This window comes from Triturus cristatus, chromosome 4_1 (assembly GCF_964204655.1).
Source record: "Triturus cristatus chromosome 4_1, aTriCri1.1, whole genome shotgun sequence".
NCBI lineage: Eukaryota > Metazoa > Chordata > Amphibia > Caudata > Salamandridae > Triturus > Triturus cristatus.
Window position 1 is genome coordinate 43403221 of NC_140585.1, and position 20839 is coordinate 43424059.

Sequence of the window (20839 nt, forward strand, 5' to 3'; positions counted from 1 at the left end):
TCTGCCCAGGTAAGCATCTATCTGCCCGCTCAGGTAAGCAGGGGAGCATCTGCCTGGCCCAGGCAATGATGACCTACCTGTTCCTCGATTTAAGTATGCAGGGAGAGGCCCGTCTCTCTCTGCCTCGGCTCAGGTAAGCGGGGGTGGGGGGCTCTGCCCTGGCTCGTGTACGCAGAGAAGCATCTCCCTCTGGCTCGGCTCAGGTTGGGGGGGTGGGGCTCTCCCGGCCCTGGCTCTCGTAGCAAGAAAGGAGCATCTCTCGGTCCAGGTAACCAGGAAGGATGGCCTCTCTGACCCTCCCAGGGGTGCAGATGAACTCCTCATAAGTGGCGCCCAGTGAGTATAGCGCGTCCCTCTGCCTCGGGACAGGTGAGGTGGGAGGAGTCTCTCGCTGCCACGGCCCTGGTGTGCAGGTGGTGGCCCTGCCTTCCCCTGTGCCCAGATGAGCGGGGGAGGGCCCTTCAGGCCCTGTGCCCCCGCCCAGGTGAGCAGAGATGGGTCCCTTACCCCCGCCCAGGTATGGTGGGATGAACCTCTCTCTCTGCCCCGGCCCAGGTATGCAAGGAGGAGCCTGGGCAGAAACCTACCAGCCTCTCCGCCCAGGAAAGCAGGGGTGTCCCTCCTGGCCAGGACTCAGGGAGGAGTACCTGTGCCCCGGCCCAGGTGAGCAGGGGGTGTCCCTCCTGGCCACGGCTCAGAGCGGAGTCCCCTGTGCCCCCGCCCAGGTGAGCAGGGGTGTCCCTCCTGGCCACGACTCAGAGACGAGTCATGTGCAGTAACCTGCCTGCCCTTCTGCCCACGCCCCACAGAGGAGTCCCCTATACCCTGCCCAGGTGAGCAGGGGGTGTCCTCCCAGGCCACGGCCCACAGAGGAGTCATGTGAAGTAACCTGCCCGCCCCTCTGCCCAGGTGAGCAGTGAGGAGGGAGGGGCCTCTCTCCTCACACAGGGAGGAGTCCTGTGCAGTAACCTGCCCACCCTTGTGCCCAGGTAAGCAGAGGGGTGGCCCTTTGCTCACGCCCCACAGAGGAGTCCCCGTGCCCCCGGCCAGGTGAGCAGGAAGGGACCTTTCTGCCCCGCCCATGGCCTCCCTCTGCCCCCGCCCAGGTGAGCAGGAAGGGGCCCTCTCTGCCCCACCCATGGCCACCCTCTGCCCCCGCCCAGGTGAGCAGGAAGGGCCCCGCCCAGGGCCACCCTCTGCCCCCGCCCAGGTGAGCAGAGGCTCGCCCACGCCCGCCCTCTCTGGCCGGATTAGGTCCGCCCGGCGCCTGCTCAGTACGAGGATCAGAGGCGGCTCAGAGGGGAAGCTGGCGCTGGACAGGGAGGGAGCCCCGTGACACCGGCCTGGGACGGGAAGGAGACCCGCTGGCCGCGCCCCGACACCCCCGGGCACACCTGCCGCCGTCGGACCCCTGCGGGGAGGGCAGGAGGGGGCGCCATGAAGGACCGGCTGGAGCAGCTCAAGGCGGTACGTGCGAGGAGGGGGTTCATTCCCGGCCTTTGGCTCCAGGCTGGGGGGGGGGGGGGGCACAGGGACTTCCATGATGTGTCAATTTATGCCTGTGTGTGTGTGTGGGGGGGGAGCTGGGAGAGGGGTCACCCCTGGCTCCAGGCTGGAGGGAGAGGGCACAGGGACTTACTTCCATTAAGTGTTAACTTATTACGGCAAGGTGAGGAAGTGTGAGGGGGTTCACTCCGGCCCCTGGCTCCAGGGTGGAGGGGGTCGAAGGAGGGACGTCCAATTCAAGAAGTGCCCATTCATGCTGGTGAGGGAGTGTGAGAGGCGAAACTGCCGGGTGTGGGGAGAGGGCACGGAGAAGTTAAGGTAGTTATGGGCGAGCAAGAGGGGTTCAGTGCGAGTGACGAAAGGTATGACGAATGAGGGCTTTGTGGGTATGGAAGGAGAGGTCAAAGGTGAGCAGTGACGTGTGGGTGACAGGGAGGCTGGAGAAGGACGACAGTGGTGAACCTGTCGCATCCCGGGCCAGGGATCTCAAAGAGGAGGGGTGAGTTAGCGGCAGATGGGGGTGCCACCAAGAGGGAGGGCACGGACTGGAGAAATGAGAGAGGGGCACTGTTTCACGCAATGTGGGGCGTTTTGTTCTGTCGTTTAAACCTACTGTTCGTATTTAAAGCTGCATGCACGTTAGCGCTTCGAAGCAGTTCTATATAGTGATCGAGATAGGAAACACTTTTCAAATGTGAAAACGCAATATACTAACTTGTAGTTTAACAAACAAGAATGCTCTAGACATTCACAGGTTCTGGAACAACCCTCCCCCCCCCCCTCTTCCCCCCTAATCCGAACCATCACCAGAGCCCCCTTCACTCTCCTGCCGTCCAGAAAGGATCGGAAGACCCCTCTCTTCATAGGACACCAGCTCTCTGATGTATGCGGCGTTCTATAGCGCCAACATGCAGCCGAGCGCTGTACAGGCCCAAATACACTAAACATTAAGACTAGTCCAGTGGTTCATTGCTCTCTAGCCAGGTTTGCTCTATATAAACACACACACACCTGCCCAGAGCAGTCTGGGCACTGACGTGTGCATGGAAACACGTGTAGGAAGCAGAGCGCCGTTATTGTGTTTGTGTGTGCACACAAGTGTCTGCAGCCTAGCTCTGGTGGGTTGTGCATGCACTGACGTGTCTGCAGCAGTGAGAGCAATCATTGTGTGTGCACACAAGTGTCTGCAGCCTAGCTCTGATGGTGTGCGTGTACAAGCGGGTTTACAGCAGTCGATGCACTGTTTGTGTGTGTGCACACAAGTGTTTGCAGCCTATCTCCGATGGTGTGCTGTGCATGCACTGACGTGTCTGCAGCAATGAGAGCAATTGTTGTGTGTGTGCACACAAGTGTCTGCAGCCTCTCTCTGATGGCGTGCTGTGCATGGACTGACGTGTTTGCAGCAGTGAGAGCAATCGTGCGTGTGCACACAAGTGTCTGCAGCCTAGCTCTGATGGGGTGCTGTGCATGCACTGACGTGTCTGCAGCAATGAGAGCAATTGTTGTGTGTGTGCACACAAGTGTCTGCAGCCTAGCTCTGATGGGGTGCTGTGCATGCACTGACGTGTCTGCAGCAATGAGAGCAATTGTTGTGTGTGTGCACACAAGTGTCTGCAGCCTAGCTCTGATGGGGTGCTGTGCATGCACTGACGTGTCTGCAGCAATGAGAGCAATTGTTGTGCGTGTGCACACAAGTGTCTGCAGCCTAGCTCTGATGGGGTGCTGTGCATGCACTGACGTGTCTGCAGCAATGAGAGCAATTGTTGTGTGTGTGCACACAAGTGTCTGCAGCCTAGCTCTGATGGGGTGCTGTGCATGCACTGACGTTTCTGCAGCAGTGAGAGCAATTGTTGTGTGTGTGCACACAAGTGTCTGCAGCCTAGCTCTGATGGGGTGCTGTGCATGCACTGACGTGTCTGCAGCAATGAGAGCAATTGTTGTGTGTGTGCACACAAGTGTCTGCAGCCTAGCTCTGATGGGGTGCTGTGCATGCACTGACGTTTCTGCAGCAGTGAGAGCAATTGTTGTGTGTGTGCACACAAGTGTCTGCAGCCTAGCTCTGATGGGGTGCTGTGCATGCACTGACGTGTCTGCAGCAATGAGAGCAATTGTTGTGTGTGTGCACACAAGTGTCTGCAGCCTAGCTCTGATGGGGTGCTGTGCATGCACTGACGTGTCTGCAGCAGTGAGAGCAATTGTTGTGTGTGTGCACACAAGTGTCTGCAGCTTAGATTTGAAGGGGTGCTGTGCATGCACTGATGTGTCTGCAGCAGTGAGAGCAATTATTGTGTGTGTGCACACAAGTGTCTGCAGCCTATCTCCGATGGTGTGCTGTGCATGCACTGACGTGTCTGCAGCAATGAGAGCAATTGTTGTGTGTGTGCACACAAGTGTCTGCAGCCTCTCTCTGATGGCGTGCTGTGCATGGACTGACGTGTTTGCAGCAGTGAGAGCAATCGTGCGTGTGCACACAAGTGTCTGCAGCCTAGCTCTGATGGGGTGCTGTGCATGCACTGACGTTTCTGCAGCAGTGAGAGCAATTGTTGTGTGTGTGCACACAAGTGTCTGCAGCCTAGCTCTGATGGGGTGCTGTGCATGCACTGACGTGTCTGCAGCAATGAGAGCAATTGTTGTGTGTGTGCACACAAGTGTCTGCAGCCTAGCTCTGATGGGGTGCTGTGCATGCACTGACGTTTCTGCAGCAGTGAGAGCAATTGTTGTGTGTGTGCACACAAGTGTCTGCAGCCTAGCTCTGATGGGGTGCTGTGCATGCACTGACGTGTCTGCAGCAATGAGAGCAATTGTTGTGTGTGTGCACACAAGTGTCTGCAGCCTAGCTCTGATGGGGTGCTGTGCATGCACTGACGTTTCTGCAGCAGTGAGAGCAATTGTTGTGTGTGTGCACACAAGTGTCTGCAGCCTAGCTCTGATGGGGTGCTGTGCATGCACTGACGTGTCTGCAGCAATGAGAGCAATTGTTGTGTGTGTGCACACAAGTGTCTGCAGCCTAGCTCTGATGGGGTGCTGTGCATGCACTGACGTGTCTGCAGCAGTGAGAGCAATTGTTGTGTGTGTGCACACAAGTGTCTGCAGCTTAGATTTGAAGGGGTGCTGTGCATGCACTGATGTGTCTGCAGCAGTGAGAGCAATTATTGTGTGTGTGCACACAAGTGTCTGCAGCCTAGCTCTGATGGGGTGCTGTGCATGCACTGACGTGTCTGCAGCAGTGAGAGCAATTGTTGTGTGTGTGCACACAAGTGTCTGCAGCCTAGCTCTGATGGTGTGCTGTGCATGCACTGATGTGTCTGCAGCAGTGAGAGCAATTATTGTGTGTGTGCACACAAGTGTCTGCAGCCTAGCTCTGATGGGGTGCTGTGCATGCACTGACGTGTCTGCAGCAGTGAGAGCAATTGTTGTGTGTGTGCACACAAGTGTCTGCAGCCTAGCTCTGATGGTGTGCTGTGCATGCACTGACGTGTCTGCAGCAGTGAGAGCAATTATTGTGCGTGCACACACGTGTCTGCAGCATAGCTCTGATGGTGTGCTGTGCATGCACTGATGTGTCGGCAGCAGTGAGAGCAATCATTGTGTGTGCACACAAGTGTCTGCAGCCTAGCTCTGATGGAGTGCGTGTACAGGCGGGTTTACAGCAGTCGATGCACTGTTTGTGTGTGAATACACGTCTGCAGCAGTAAGAGCAGTTAGTGTGTCGCACACTTGTCTGAAGCGGAGCCCCGGTGGTGTGCGTGCACGGACACGTGTAGTGCAGTCCATGCACTGTGTCAACACACACGCCTGCAGCTGTGAGGTCACGTATTGTGTGACTGCACACACTTGTTTTCAGCAGTCCATGCACTGTGTGAACAAACGCACGCCTGCAGCTGTGAGATCACGTATTGTGTGAGTGCACACACTTGTGTGTAGCAGTGCAGAACCAGGCGGTGTGTCTGTGCACTCTCGGCGCCTCCCACCGCATGTCCCCTTCAGCAGTCCGCCACAGACGGTCTCTGCCTGTCTCTCGAGGTGGAGGCAAAGACGGGGGATTATCTCCGATGGAGGAAGGTGGGGCGAGGGGGGCGGGGGGATCTGCTCTGAGCCGATCAAACCCCGGCCCATCTGCACATCTCTGACCGCCTCCGAGGGAGGCTGGGCCGGAAACACTGAGGGAGACGGCCTGGATGGACAAGCAATAGGGAAGGGGTGAGGGGGTGAGAAGGCACCCACTGGGGATTGTATTTTAATTGCATTTATATAGCGATTACTGCCCCTAACGAGGCGTCGGAGGTATTTTAGCGAGTAGCACGCTACTCCGGAGCCCATAAAGGATTAGTGTTGAATTAGTATAGTGAAATATGAAAGTAATTTGAGTGGTGGATATGTTGGTCAGTTATTTGGATTGAAAAGGATAGATGAGAGAGATAGAGAAGGCGGGGCGGGAGTGGCAACTACCAGGAGGAAGAGAAGGGGTGAGAGACGGGGGTAACAACTACTGGGGAAGGAGTGAGCGGGAGGACGAGTGGCTGCGGGTTCGAGGGATGGATGCAGGACTGCAGGTGCACAGACAGGGAGGTAGAAAGTGACGTGTGGTGAGAGGGCAGCGGGTAGGAGTGATGGATACAGGGGTCAAGGGACAGGGCCGTTTTGAGGCGTATGAATGTGGGAATAGGTCGTGGTGGGGTAGATTGAGGGCAGGGGGATCACGGGGAGATTTAACTGAGGATAAATGATTATTAATGATCGTGTGTGTGCGGGGACTTTAGGCTGGTTACGTCATGTATGCCAGATATTGAGATGTGGTGGTGAGAGGCGTGGGAGGCCGAGGGGAGCGCAGGAGAGCTGGGGCCGGAGCTGGAGGGACAGGGAATTGCACCTGGGCTGGCACCAGACAGTCTGAGACGAAGGCAATAAAGAGACCAGAACGAGTCTGCAACCAGTGCTTAATTTGAGCCGCTGGTTTCCTGTGCTTGGCACCAGCAGGTTATTGTCAACACCAGCGGTTGTGACAGTTTGCCAACAGCTGGAGCTGTCTGGCTCATTTGGAGGTGACCACAGCAGTCCACTAATAATTAAATATACATTAAAAATGAGTATTACTTTCCGCCTACGACATTCTTCTAGCTTTGTGGGTCTAAAATAGTCACAGCTGTAGGAGTGTGATGGTTAGTAGTTGTGGTGTTACTATCATTGATAGAAAAGAATGGGAGAGGGACGGGGTAGCAACGTAAGAAAATTACAAAAGTGCCCCTATTCAAGGATCTATGTTTTGGGCAGAAATCTCTGTTTCTAAGAGCCTGCCTCCATATGGCTCATGTGCGATATCAAGTTACCCACATTCAACAGAGCCATACAATAAACATCACAACATATTTCGGTGTTTGCTGTAGATTATTTCAACAAAATTCAGTGAGGAAGTTGTCAGTATATACGTAAAATAACTCACAAAATATAGGGTAGCAATGTTCATGGGAAAAATGTAAGCAAAGGGGAAGGAACGAGGGGCACAACACAGTTGAGGACGAAAACCCTCACTCACCCGAGGGTGACATGCTTCATCATTGGGTTCCTCCAACACACGGGAACCGCAAGGTACCCCTGGGGGCTACGACTTACCCCAGAGGGAAGGAGCGGGAGTGCAAAGCACGGGTTAGATATACCACCTCGAGGGGGCAATGAGGGGCAGAGTGCAAACAAAATATTGGGTGTATTTAAAATTACTACATAGGGGCAACAACTTTATTCTGATAGTGGATAAAAAGCAAGTGAAAAGGTACTTGATAACCTGGTCCTTGATAGGGGAATGGTTGGAAAGGTTGTGGATGGAACTGCCATGGTTGTGGTGGCCACCAAGCAGTAGAAGGTGGCCTATGCGCGAAGTTACCACGTCCTCTCATCTGTCTAGTATATTGAGGAGTCTCAGAATCGCTGGAGCCTGAATCCTCTGATTGACTCCAGTTGTCTGAATTCAAAGTCCATTTGTCTGTATTTCGACGCCATCCACGTACTCCTCTACAATTGGTCTTCTTAATTGGTTGTGTGGTATATTCATCATATTTTTTTTTCCAGAGTTTTATATAGCGCAAACTTGACCCGAATACAATCGGGTATCGGAGCGCTTTACATAGCACCAGTTACGTTGCATGAGGACACACATTCATTTTCTTTTAGACACAGGGAGATTAAGTGATTTGCCCAGAATCACAGGATGTTCAGCGTCATTGCTGAGACTCGAACCCCGGTCCGAGGTCGAGCGCCCTAGCCGTTAGGCCAACTCCTCACCCCTATCAGTTATGTATGGATAGATCTTTTCTTAGGTAAACCTATGCATATCTTTTTTTAATTTATTCACCTTATATTTAATAAGATCGTCCTTACTTTCGTTGAGAGCTTTAGTAATCTCCTCCAACCGTCCTTTGTGAAAGGTGATTTGTGCAGAGCACTTAAGCTGGTTCGCCAATGTTTGAATTGCAGTTATCAGAAGATCTGATGTTTCTTTCGCTGTAGTAATCAGTAGGACCAGCCAATCCCTAGAGCACTTCCAAGCAATCCTAGACCAATTGATCTTAAAAACCTTATTGTCAAGAAACAGTTTAGGAGCATTAGAGACGACCAGTCCCTGGGGAGCTATATTGGCTCTCTGATATTAGCTGCATGTAGTGCTGTCCATATGTGTTGTCTCTTTAAACTCGTTAGTTTATTCCACTCATCTGTGAGTGCAAGTGTGTGTGTAATCTGTGTGTCTAAGATACTAGGTGTTTGCAATATGGCTTGTACCATGTCCTCCTCAAAAGCTAGGCCTGTATTCTCAGTCACTATGCCTAGTCAAGAAACAATCTCTCCACAAGAAAAACTCTGAGGTGCGAGCAAATGCTTCTAGATAGAGTTCAAGGACGAAATATGTGGCAGGTTTAGATATAAACGTAAAAACATGACCCGCAGATCAAAAGACTGTACTAATATCTATCACACACAAGGGGGTCTAGAGGAAGGCTATACTCCAAAATAGAAAAAAATCTATCCTATACTACTTCCATATCATAGCTCTCACAAAATATAGGGTAGCAATGTTCATGGGAAAAATGTAAGCAAAGGGGATGGAACGAGGGGCACAACACAGTTGTGGACGAAAACCCTCACTCACCCGAGGGTGACATGCTTCATCATAGGGTTCCTCCAACACAAGGGGACCGCAAGGTACCCCTGGGGGCTACGACTTACCCCAGAGGGAAGGAGCGGGAGTGCAAAGCACGTGTTAGATATACCACCTCGAGGGGGCAATGAGGGGCAGAGTGCAAACAAAATATTGGGTGTATTAAAACTAACTACGTAGGGGCAACAACTTTATTCTTCCATCCTACGTGATAGTGGATAAAAAGCAAGTGAAGTAGGGTTATGGATGTGTACCCTATCTGGTGGTCAACATGTTTCTGCCTCAGTGACAATTAAGTTCAGGGCATTCATCAGGACCTGTATCGATCAGTCACTCTGCTAACAATATGGTGCACAAATAATAATATAAGATTAATACTTGGGCCTCAACTCTTGACCCTCAATTGTGTTATCAATCAATACGATGGGTCAGAAGGCTCTGCAAGAGATTAATCAAAACATCATATCAATTGGATTGAACTTTCACCAATTTGTACCAACAGCCTTCACTCTAAAAGTGCCCAGTAAGGTAGAAGACTCTTACCTAAAGGTCAGTGTATATAGTGCAGCTCAACCAGCTACAGAGTCTCTCACCATGTCGGTTCCTCTGATAGGGGTTACAAATTGAATTACACGGACTTAATAGAGCAAAATGGATTAACCACAATTACAAACAAGCAAAAAAGACACACAAGTTTAGTAAATGTGCTTCTAAACAATATTGAACACAAGGTAATCTGTATATTGGAATTCTACAATATGCTTAAAACGAGTTTCATCTGCGTCCTAAATCATCACGAACATAGACATCTAGTTCTAATGTTTGTATAACAGACATAACGTGTTAGAATGTGTTTATAGAATCATAGCGTAATCGACACTCGTTAATACAGCGCCATGCTAGCGACCGTGTACGGTAGAGTGTAGCTATGTTCTGATTACTACCAGAAATAGACGCTTGGCAAAATTTTCTCTTAATCAAGGTCTTTGTAAGGTTGGGTCAGCGTTCACCTCAAATACCGCAACGGTGTTAGCGTAATCGACACTCGTTAATACAGCGCTATGCTAGCGACTGTGTGCGATAGATTGAAGCTATATACTGATCACTACCAGAAATAGACGCTTGGCAATATATTCTCCTAATCAAGGTCTTTGTAATAATTATTTTCTTTATTTCAAATGTGTAATCAAAAAGGTCTACCACATACGTATTGTAACTTCTCCTGGGAGAAGATGTTTTTAATCTTGTGAGAATTGAAATTCTTTTCTCTTTTTCACATATGTATTTATGTATATGCTGACCACTTCCTCACTGAATTTTGTTGAAATAATCTACAGCAAACACCGAAATATTCAGTGATGTTTATTGTATGGCTTGTTGAATGTGGATAACTTGATATCGCACATGAGCCATAGTGAGGCAGGCTCCTGGATACGGAGATTTCTGCCCAAACATAGCTCCTTGAATAGGGGCATCTTTGTGTTTTTCTTCTCTGTTGCTATCATCGGCAGCATTGCAGGGGCAATGTGTGGTGCGAGGTGCAGTGGCCTCGTGACCAGAACCAGGCACTTGAACATTTAAAAAAAATACTATTCAAGCCCTGCTTAAGGGGTCACAAGGATTACTCTCGGGGCAGACGTAGGTGGGCTCTGGGATACCCGCCCCGCGGCCGCTGATACAATCTTACTTTCCTTCCCTGCGACCCTTCAGTGTAAAGATGCATTTCCTCTTCATCCGGCGAGTAAAGGAAGGACAAGGCTTGTGACGCCCCCCCCCCCCTCGCCCCTTCCAGCTTTCCTTTCGGTTCCATGTCTTCAGGGCAACACATTCCACGTCCTTCTTTCCTTTGTACAAACCATCGTAACCTAGAAGGTTATTCTAGTTGGTGAGGTAGAGCATTACAAAGACTACAGCTCCCAGAGTGCACTGTGTTACATAAGAGCTCGGGACTGGAATGGAGTTAGCTGGTAGTCTTACTCAGAGGGGTGCAGAGCATGCAGGCATCCTGCCTTCAAAGCTACTGCCCGTGTGAGGCTTGGCGGCTTCTGCCCACTCTAGTCCAGCTTTGGATTCTCGCTTTACCCACCCATCCCTTTCACTTCCCCGTGTTTTGCCCGCTCTTCTCTTTTGTCTGTCTCATGGACTCCTTGCCCCCATGACACTCCTGGCTCTGAGAGGACTTCCTGTTCTCCGCTTAAAGTGACGGTCCCCATTCTCATAGGGCCTGGCGGGACACTAGGTGTTCTAGGGTCAGCTACCCCCTTGGTTCATCTAGGCGCTGTCTCACACCCTCCCAACCCGCGCGGTGTAGGTTGCAGGCCACCACCGAACCTGCCACCAGAGCTCACCCACAAAGAAACCCCAACATTCAGACATCACTTACTATCCACGGCGTAGTCTAACTGTAGACTGCCACCACCAACGAACCCACATCCACAGAACACCCCAACATTCAAACATCACGAACTGTCCTGGGCGTAGTCTTACCGTAGAGACACCCCCTCCGAACCTGCCCCCGGACCACATCCACAGAGTACCCCAACATTCAAACATCACTAACTGTCCTGGGCGTAGTCTAACCGTAGACAGACTCCACGTTAGACCTTTGGCGGCAGATTGAATGGTTACTTCCAAGAGCCGTTAGAGAGCAAGTAATCGGTGGGAATGATCTATGGAACACTGGAACGTAAAAGTGTCTTTCTGCTATTTGTAAGTTGTATGTTTCTGCTGCAGACGTCGAAGGGGCTCCTTTTTGGTGTAATTCCGTTCAGCTGACTAAAGAAGACTATGGAAAATGCTTGGGGAGTTAGCGTTTTGGGACCCCCCCCTTTTTTTCTCAGCCCCCACTTGACAGATCACCCTCAAACTTTCCATGTACATAATAGTCCCAAAAAAGAGCACTTTTTTGGAAAGTTTTATGAAGATTGTATAATGGTGCAGAGTTGTTAGCAAAACAGAAAAAGCACTTCCTATAGTAACACTGACGTAACTATAGGTTCTGAGAGGACCTGCTGGCCGAGTATCTCCTGATGCCAGTGGCCGCTTCGATTCTGGGAGTACTAGCTTGGCATCTGGTCCGCCGAAGGACATGTTCGGGTCTCCTTCCCGTAACCCTCCTCAAAAATATCATGCTATGCGCATCTCGTTGGATTACAGCCCAGAGCTGCATTAGTTCAGTATGGCTTCTTTCGACCATGAGGGGGCGGCCTCCATAAACCATCTTTTGTTGGATACAGGCAGGCCTTGGCTCTAGGCACTCACAGGACTAAGGTAGTCTGGCTCTGGAGGGGGTGTCCTGTTGGAGACCACCTCAGCAAGTGGTGCTTCTGGCTTCGATCACTCGCCACCTAGCGATAGTGACACATTATTCCAGGATACCTAGATGAGCCCTTTGTCTCACCGCTTGGACACTCCATGCTCGATTATCTTCTTCACAGGATAGGAGCAAGAAATATTAGACATTAGACTCTCTCTTCTGGAGGCCTTGCTGGGCCCTAAAGCTTCTTGCCATGGTCGCGGCTTGTGGTCTCTTCGTATGTGTTTCCATTTCGGGGTTCCTGTCCGATCCTTGGCTTCTGGGTGATGGTGTTTGTTGTCTTGTTTGACCATCCTCAGAGCTGTGACTCTTGCATCCTCTGCGGGCTTTTTTCAGGTTTTTGTCTATTCTTCTCCATGGATATTCGTCTTGACATTGGGCCTTCCTAGAGCTCCATGTAGGCAATGGCTGCACCTTGGGTTTACTGTGGAAACCTTGTCTGACCGGGGGTCTCCCAGACCTCTGTGGAGGCCTTTTCTGGCTCTTGCCCGCTCCAGATTTCCGAATCTTGCTTCAAGGCTCAATAGACTGTGAGTCTTTGTAGGGGCTCTGTGGCACCCTTGTCGGCCCTCGGACCACCACCAAACTATGCTGTATGGAAGCTTCCTTGTCTATCAGCGCCTGCTCGGGGCCTCTCCATCGTTCTACAGAGGCCTCCGCTGGACTGGGGCCTCCTTAGAGCTGTGATTGTTGGTGGAGGCCTCTTCTGGCTCATGCCTTCCCATGGCTGTGATTTTCTACTCTGGCCTCATTGGTCTCTGGCAGCCTAGTCTGGACCCAACACCCCTCGGCCCCAAGAGCTATTCTTCTCCGCGGAGGTTTTGCCTCTTGTGAATGAAGCATAAAGCCGTGGGCGTAGACTTTGTCAGAACTATGCCTTTAGATGTCTTTTCTGGCCCCTAGGTCCCCCTAGAGCCACTAGTCACCATGCATGTCTGCAGAGAGGTCTTGAGGGGTTGTCTTTTTCCTGGGACTCGAGTTGTGCTTCGCTCTGGAGAGCTTCTGTGGCTTGGGGCTGTCCGAGAGCTCCGCGTCGACCTTTTCTGGCTCTTCGCCTTCCTTGTGATCCTCTGCGCAGGCCTCATTTCCAATGGGCTTCACTGGAGCTCTGTGGCACCTTGGTCTTTCTCTGGACCTCTGTGGAGATTTGCTTCACTGGCGGGTCCTCGTCTGCCCCCCCCCCCCCCCCTCGCTTCCATAGAGTGGTCATTCTCCAGAAACATCTGGCTTAGAACTGGGCTACACAAGACCTCTGTGGATGCCTCACTAACCCTGGACTGTCCGCAAACATCTGTAAATTACACGGTCAGCGGCAGCACATCTGTGCTCCTGCTTCAGGAGCACTTTCTACTGAAAAGACTCTTCTTCTTTTCCTAATAACTGACCCTTTTTGATGAATTTCCATCTATGTTGGCACTTGCTTAGTTAGCACAGTGAACTAAGCTTATTGTGCCGTGTCCTGCAGATCCATCAAGTGACAGAAAAGGAAAGGACGGGATTAAAAAGAAATCTCTGCCCTTCAAGCGCCCACAGAAAATGTTGCTGTCGCTGCGACAACAATAAGCTTTATACCAGCGCTGGTATAAAGATTGCTCTTTAATCTGAGAGTGCTCGTTTCGTTATTTGGTGTCCATCTCTTCAGCAATGTTTGAGATATTTTGGGCCAGGCTTGTAGATATTGTTGGTAGAATTTGCAAATACGAGGTTTTCTATATTATGTCAGTCACTTTTGAATTTCAGTCACTGACAGAAATGGAAGTTTCATAAGACTGTCCTATTTTCGAAAAAGTTAATTTATTTTATTGACGTTTATAGAAAGCACAAAAAGGCCAACACATGTTTCACATCTGCCACGTGACCTGGCTCTGTGCCATTAAACCAATACAGGGATTCAAGAACATTTCATTTTTTTTCCGGGTTTGAAATCCACTCTATTCGAATGGATTTCCACAGGAAACATATACTGCAGAGTCATGGCTCCAGGGAGCAGCGTGATAGTCGTGAAAAACAGGTTGACGATTTCATGTCTTGTGTAACTTTCAAGAAAATAAATTAACTTTTAAAAAAATTGGACAGACTCGTGAACCCTCACTTCATTTAATGACTTCAAAGAAGTACCAGGTTGGACACACCTATTACAGGAGGGTATCTGTGCGGGTTGTGGAAAGTGACAAATTGACCCCTTGTGAAATATTTCAATTTTACTTGAGAAGTGACCGGATGAATAAAAAACTTGAACTATTATTTTCTCCTTTTGTACCACAGAAAAACTTTCAGACATGATACATGTTTATTTGTCACCAAATGGAGTTAGATAGAAACATGGGAGTGTGTTGATAGTAGCGTAAATTAATTGAGCCTAAGTTTTGGATTTGCAGAGATTCATGAGCCCACTGCAGCCATTCAGAAAAGTAGGCTTCATTTTGCTGAAATAAAGTAATTAAGAGCTTCATGTTGCCAGAGCAAAAAATAGCTTTAGGTACATAGAGGATAAGAGGGTACCTGAAGAAAGGCATAGAACAATCATTGGTTGAACATATAAAGCCCAACCCAGTTTTCGGGTCGAGCATGCAAGAGCAGGCGCGTTTGCATGCGAGAATCTTGTATTCAGTAATGTGCTTCGAACCCAACCATAGCTTCCCATTCGTTGGCATCATTGTCTCTCTTCTTTGCTGCCTTCTCATTGGACAGAGCGTGCCATGCGTCACTTCCTTTTCTTGCTGTTGCACACAGACCAAGTACTCATTGAATTATCTTTGATTCGTGCCCCTCCTCTGGCCATTTGCTGCTCGTGCTGGAATCGAACAAGTGCTATGAAGCGGCCGGCGCGGGCTGCTCTATAGCGCTTTTAAATCACCCTGTTATCCACATCCCCACCCAATTGCCAAGCTAATAGTTTGTCCATGGGCGAGACCTATTGGCTTTGCCAATACTTGTTTAGATAACTAGCTCACAAATACCCCCAAATTTGCTAGCGTAGATTGAATTCTTTTTTAATGGTGCATTCCAAAATTGCAGATCAGACCGTCTTAATACCGTTTTTTTTTTCCTACGATGTCTTGCACCCTGGTTTTACCTCTACTTCCAGTGCTCGCATTCAAAGCCCACTAACTCCATAGCACACACATTATCCGCCCAATTTATAGGGCGTCGCCCACTTTTTAATGATCTTCACCCTTCAAAAATGTAATTTGCCTCCATAAATTGCAGTGGGGTCGCCCTCTTTAGAAAACTGCTTCCTCTTCCTATGAAGGGTTTTCCATCATACGTTTTAATGGGTCAGTCTCTTAAATATTGGACTCGCCCTCACGCACAAGCCAATAGGGCGACAGGTCTCTGACCCGCTTCTCTTCCTTCCGGGTTTTGGTGCAACATCTTCCACGGAAATTTTTGGGCTTTCACTGATTAAGCACGAAGTTTGACATCCTCTGTAGAAAGATTTTCAAAATATCTGCTGCAGGGGCTTAGCTGGCATTGGTGCAGCAGGTGCAGTGGCACCGGGGTCTTTGGAGTGGGGCACTGATTCCTGATTATTGCTGTATTTCACAGTTCCAACGTCAGCCCCGGTGGCCCTTGTCCTTTCTTGCACTAGGGCCCATGATCCACTGGCTACGTCACAGATCTGCTGGCGGTCTTTACCCCACGTGGGGCCTAAATGATTATAAGAAATGCAGTGTAAGGTCAAAGATGTCTGTGTCACGTGTACAGTAATCGTTGGACCGCGTCTGCAGCATCCGCCTTCCTGACCCGTTGATCCTTTCACCCTGTCATCCGTTCTGTGGATGATTAAACTTTCTCCTGCGCCTCTCTGGCATTTCTTGAAGTCCACGACGGGGATTTCATTGAAATGGGCAGCCTTGGGGCCCTGGTCTTTGTTACATGAAACAAAACAGATCTAGTTGAAAACTATTAATTAAACTTGTTTGTTTACCAAAGTGCCCGGCCTGATTTCATTGAACTCCTTCGAGATAGAGGTGACTTAGTGTACGGCGGTGGGGCGTACTCTAAAAGGTTCCTTTGCTTCTGCCGGCCTTCCTCCCCCGTTTTCGTAAAGCCTTCATTCTAAGCCCCAAAACTCTATCACCCACTTTGCCCCCAGATTACCTTCTTTTCTGCCCCCAAAGATCTTCTGCCTGGAGCGCTCGCAGGAGGCCCTCTCCAAGAAAGAGTCTGGCATTAGGTTCTCAAGCGAGGGTCCTTCGGCGGAGCAGGACCTGCGAGTGTGTATTCTCCGCCACGGCGATGACTCTTCTTGGGGGAGTCACGCTTGAGGTTCTTCTTTTCATGCTCTTTGTTGTGTTCTTCCATGTTTCATGCTCTGTCTTCCTCTTGCACTGGTGCTTGCCTATCTTCTGGTCTGGGTATTAGAGATGTTGGGTTGAGACAACTTTAGAGTTCCTTTGTTGTCTTGGTGCTCTCCTCCTGTGCCCGCTTCTTCGTGCTCATTACCTGGCCTTTCCTCTGCTCTGGTGTCTCTTCTGTGCTTCGTTTTACACAATTTATAGTTTTTTTAATTATCAAATGACATGAGTTAAAACCTCAGCAGTGAGCGCCAGCTCATTCAACACGCGTGATAGGCACCCCCTGTGGAATTGTCTCTCTACTATCCACTTTTCTGAAGATTATCTCAATAACAGCTCAGTTTCTTCTTTGCATTCCCACCACATCTTCCTTAGCTTATAATCGCTTGACCTACATTTATTCACGTGATGCTCATCTTACACTGGTCCTCGCTGTGCAGTCCCTTGATGCTTGTCGCGCACTGGTCCTCGCTGTGCAGTCCCTTGATGCTTGTCACGCACTGGTCCTCGCTGTGCGGTCCCTTGATGCTTGTCACGCACTGCTCCTCACTGTGCGGTCCCTTGATGCTTGTTGCGCACTGCTCCTCACTGTGCGGTCCCTTGATGCTTGTCACGCACTGGTCCTCACTGTGAGGTCCCTTGATGTTGATGCTCTTCTTACACAGGTCCTCGCTGTGCAGTCGCTTGATGCTGGTCACGCACTGGTCCTAACTGTGAGATCCCTTGATGTTTGTCACGCACTGGTCCTCGCTGTGAGGTCCCTTGATGTTTGTCACGCACTGGTCCTCGCTGTGAGGTCCCTTGATGTTTGTCACGCACTGGTCCTTGCTTTGAGGTCCCTTGATGCTTGTCGTGCACTCGTCCTCGCTGTGAGGTCCCTTGATGCTCGTCGCACACTGGTCCTCGCTGTGAGGTCCCTCGACGCTCGTCTCACACTGGTCCTCGGTGTGAGATCCCTTGACGCTCGTCACGCACTGGTCCTCACTGTGAGATCCCTTGATGCTCGTCACGCACTGGTCCTCACTGTGAGGTCCCTTGACGCTTGTCGCGCAAGATCCCTTGACGCTCGTCGCGCACTGGTCCTCACTGTGAGGTTCCTTGATACTCGTCGTGCACTGGTCCTCACTGTGTGGTCCCTTGATGTTTGTCACACACTGGTCCTCGCTGTGAGGTTCCTTGATGTTTGTCACGCACTGGTCCTTGCTTTGAGGTCCCTTGATGCTTGTGCACTGGTCCTCGCTGTGAGGTCCCTTGATGTTTGTCACGCACTGGTCCTCGCTGTGCAGTCCCTTGATGCTTGTCGCGCACTGGTCCTCGCTGTGCAGTCCCTTGATGCTTGTCACGCACTGGTCCTCGCTGTGAGGTCCCGTGATGCTCTTCGCACACTGGTCCTCGCTGTGCAGTCGCTTCATGCTTGTCACGCACTGGTCCTCACTGTGAGATCCCTTGATGTTTGTCACGCACTGGTCCTCGCTGTGAGGTCCCTTGATGTTTGTCATGCACTGGTCCTCGCTGTGAGGTCCCTTGATGTTTGTCATGCACTGGTCCTCGCTGTGAGGTCCCTTGATGTTTGTCATGCACTGGTCCTCACTGTGAGGTTCCTTGACGCTCGTCGCGCACTGGTCCTCACTGTGAGGTTCCTTGATGCTCGTCGCGCACTGGTCCTCACTGTGAGGTTCCTTGACGCTCGTCGCGCACTGGTCCTCACTGTGAGGTTCCTTGACACTCGCCGCGCACTGGTCCTCACTGTACGGTCCCTTGATGTTTGTCACACACTGGTCCTCGCTGTGAGGTTCCTTGATGTTTCACGCACTGGTCCTTGCTTTGAGGTCCCTTGATGCTTGTTGTGCACTGGTCCTTGCTGTGAGGTCCCTTGATGCTCGTCGCGCACTGGTCCTCGCTGTGTGATCCCTTGATGTTTGTCACGCACTGGTCCTCGCTTTGAGGTCCCTTGATGCTTGTCGTGCACTGGTCCTCGCTGTGAGGTCCCTTGATGTTTGTCATGCACTGGTCCTCGCTGTGAGGTTCCTTGACGCTCGCCGCGCACTGGTCCTCACTGTGCGGTCCCTTGATGTTTGTCACACACTGGTCCTCGCTGTGAGGTTCCTTGATGTTTGTCACGCACTGGTCCTTGCTTTGAGGTCCCTTGATGTTTGTCACGCACTGGTCCTTGCTTTGAGGTCCCTTGATGTTTGTCACGCACTGGTCCTTGCTTTGAGGTCCCTTGATGCTTGTCGTGCACTGGTCCTCGCTGTGAGGCCCCTTGATGCTCGTCGCACACTGGTCCTCGCTGTGAGGTCCCTTGACGCTCGTCTCACGCTGGTCCTTGCTGTGAGGTCCCTTGATGCTCGTCGCGCACTGGTCCTCGCTGTGTGATCCCTTGATGTTTGTCACGCACTGGTCCTCGCTTTGAGGTCCCTTGATGCTTGTCGTGCACTGGTCCTCGCTGTGAGGTCCCTTGATGTTTGTCACGCACTGGTCCTCACTGTGAGGTCCCTTGACACTCGTCGCGCACTGGTTCTCGTCGCGCACTGGTTCTCATCGCGCACTGGTTCTCATCGCGCACTGGTCCTCGCTGTGAGGTCCCTTGATGCTCGTCGCGCACTGGTCCTAGCTGTGAGGTCCCTTGACGCTCGTCGCGCACTGGTCCTCACTGTGAGGTCCCTTGACACTCATCGCGCACTGGTCCTCATCGCGCACTGGTCCTCATCGCGCACTGGTCCTCATCGCGCACTGGTCCTCACTGTGAGGTCCCTTGACGCTCATCTCTCACTGGTCCTTACTGCGAGGTCCCTTGACACTCGTCGCGCACTGGTTCTCATCGCGCACTCGTCCTCGCTGTGAGGTCCCTTGACACTCGTCGCGCACTGGTCCTCACTGTGAGGTCCCTTGACGCTCGTCACGCACTGGTCCTCACTGTGAGGTCCCTTGATGCTTGTCGCGCACTGGTCCTCACTGTGAGGTCCCTTGATGCTCACCTCTCACTGGTCCTTACTGTGAGGTCCCTTGATGCTCGTCACGCACTGGTCCTCACTGTGAGGTCCCTTGACGCTTGTCGCGCAAGATCCCTTGACGCTCGTCGCGCACTGGTCCTCACTGTGAGGTTCCTTGATACTCGTCGTGCACTGGTCCTCACTGTGTGGTCCCTTGATGTTTGTCACACACTGGTCCTCGCTGTGAGGTTCCTTGATGTTTGTCACGCACTGGTCCTTGCTTTGAGGTCCCTTGATGCTTGTGCACTGGTCCTCGCTGTGAGGTCCCTTGATGTTTGTCACGCACTGGTCCTCGCTGTGCAGTCCCTTGATGCTTGTCGCGCACTGGTCCTCGCTGTGCAGTCCCTTGATGCTTGTCACGCACTGGTCCTCGCTGTGAGGTCCCGTGATGCTCTTCGCACACTGGTCCTCGCTGTGCAGTCGCTTCATGCTTGTCACGCACTGGTCCTCACTGTGAGATCCCTTGATGTTTGTCACACACTGGTCCTCACTGTGAGATCCCTTGATGTTTGTCACGCACTGGTCCTCGCTGTGAGATCCCTTGATGTTTGTCACGCACTGGTCCTCGCTGTGAGGTCCCTTGATGTTTGTCATGCACTGGTCCTCGCTGTGAGGTCCCTTGATGTTTGTCATGCACTGGTCCTCACTGTGAGGTTCCTTGACGCTCGTCGCGCACTGGTCCTCACTGTGAGGTTCCTTGACGCTCGTCGCGCACTGGTCCTCACTGTGAGGTTCCTTGACGCTCGTCGCGCACTGGTCCTCACTGTGAGGTTCCTTGACACTCGCCGCGCACTGGTCCTCACTGTACGGTCCCTTGATGTTTGTCACACACTGGTACTCGCTGTGAGGTTCCTTGATGTTTCACGCACTGGTCCTTGCTTTGAGGTCCCTTGATGTTTGTCACGCACTGGTCCTTGCTTTGAGGTCCCTTGATGCTTGTTGTGCACTGGTCCTTGCTGTGAGGTCCCTTGATGCTCGTCGCGCACTGGTCCTCGCTGTGTGATCCCTTGATGTTTGTCACGCACTGGTCCTCGCTTTGAGGTCCCTTGATGCTTGTCGTGCACTGGTCCTCGCTGTGAGGTCCCTTGATGTTTGTCATGCACTGGTCCTCGCTGTGAGGTTCCTTGACGCTCGCCGCGCACTGGTCCTCACTGTGCGGTCCCTTGATGTTTGTCACACACTGGTCCTCGCTGTGAGGTTCCTTGATGTTTGTCACGCACTGGTCCTTGCTTTGAGGTCCCTTGATGTTTGTCACGCACTGGTCCTTGCTTTGAGGTCCCTTGATGTTTGTCACGCACTGGTCCTTGCTTTGAGGTCCCTTGATGCTTGTCGTGCACTGGTCCTCGCTGTGAGGCCCCTTGATGCTCGTCGCACACTGGTCCTCGCTGTGAGGTCCCTTGACGCTCGTCTCACGCTGGTCCTTGCTGTGAGGTCCCTTGATGCTCGTCGCGCACTGGTCCTCGCTGTGTGATCCCTTGATGTTTGTCACGCACTGGTCCTCGCTTTGAGGTCCCTTGATGCTTGTCGTGCACTGGTCCTCGCTGTGAGGTCCCTTGATGTTTGTCACGCACTGGTC

General features: G+C 51.5%; 1 protein-coding gene across 4 annotated transcripts in view; it reads left to right on the top strand.

The window, feature by feature from the left end:
* Positions 1-1237: 1237 nt before the first annotated feature.
* STX3 (syntaxin 3) overlaps positions 1238-20839 on the top strand; it is a 266730-nt gene continuing 247128 nt past the window's right edge. For 2 of the 4 annotated variants that reach the window (XM_085651469.1, XM_085651470.1), the window contains exon 1: positions 1283-1467. In XM_085651469.1, the coding sequence (XP_085507595.1) occupies positions 1438-1467 (30 nt within the window). In that variant the 5' untranslated portion in view covers positions 1283-1437. Of the gene's footprint in view, positions 1468-20839 lie in introns of all 4 variants that reach the window. The other 2 variants (XM_085651467.1, XM_085651468.1) reach the window with 2 other exon arrangements.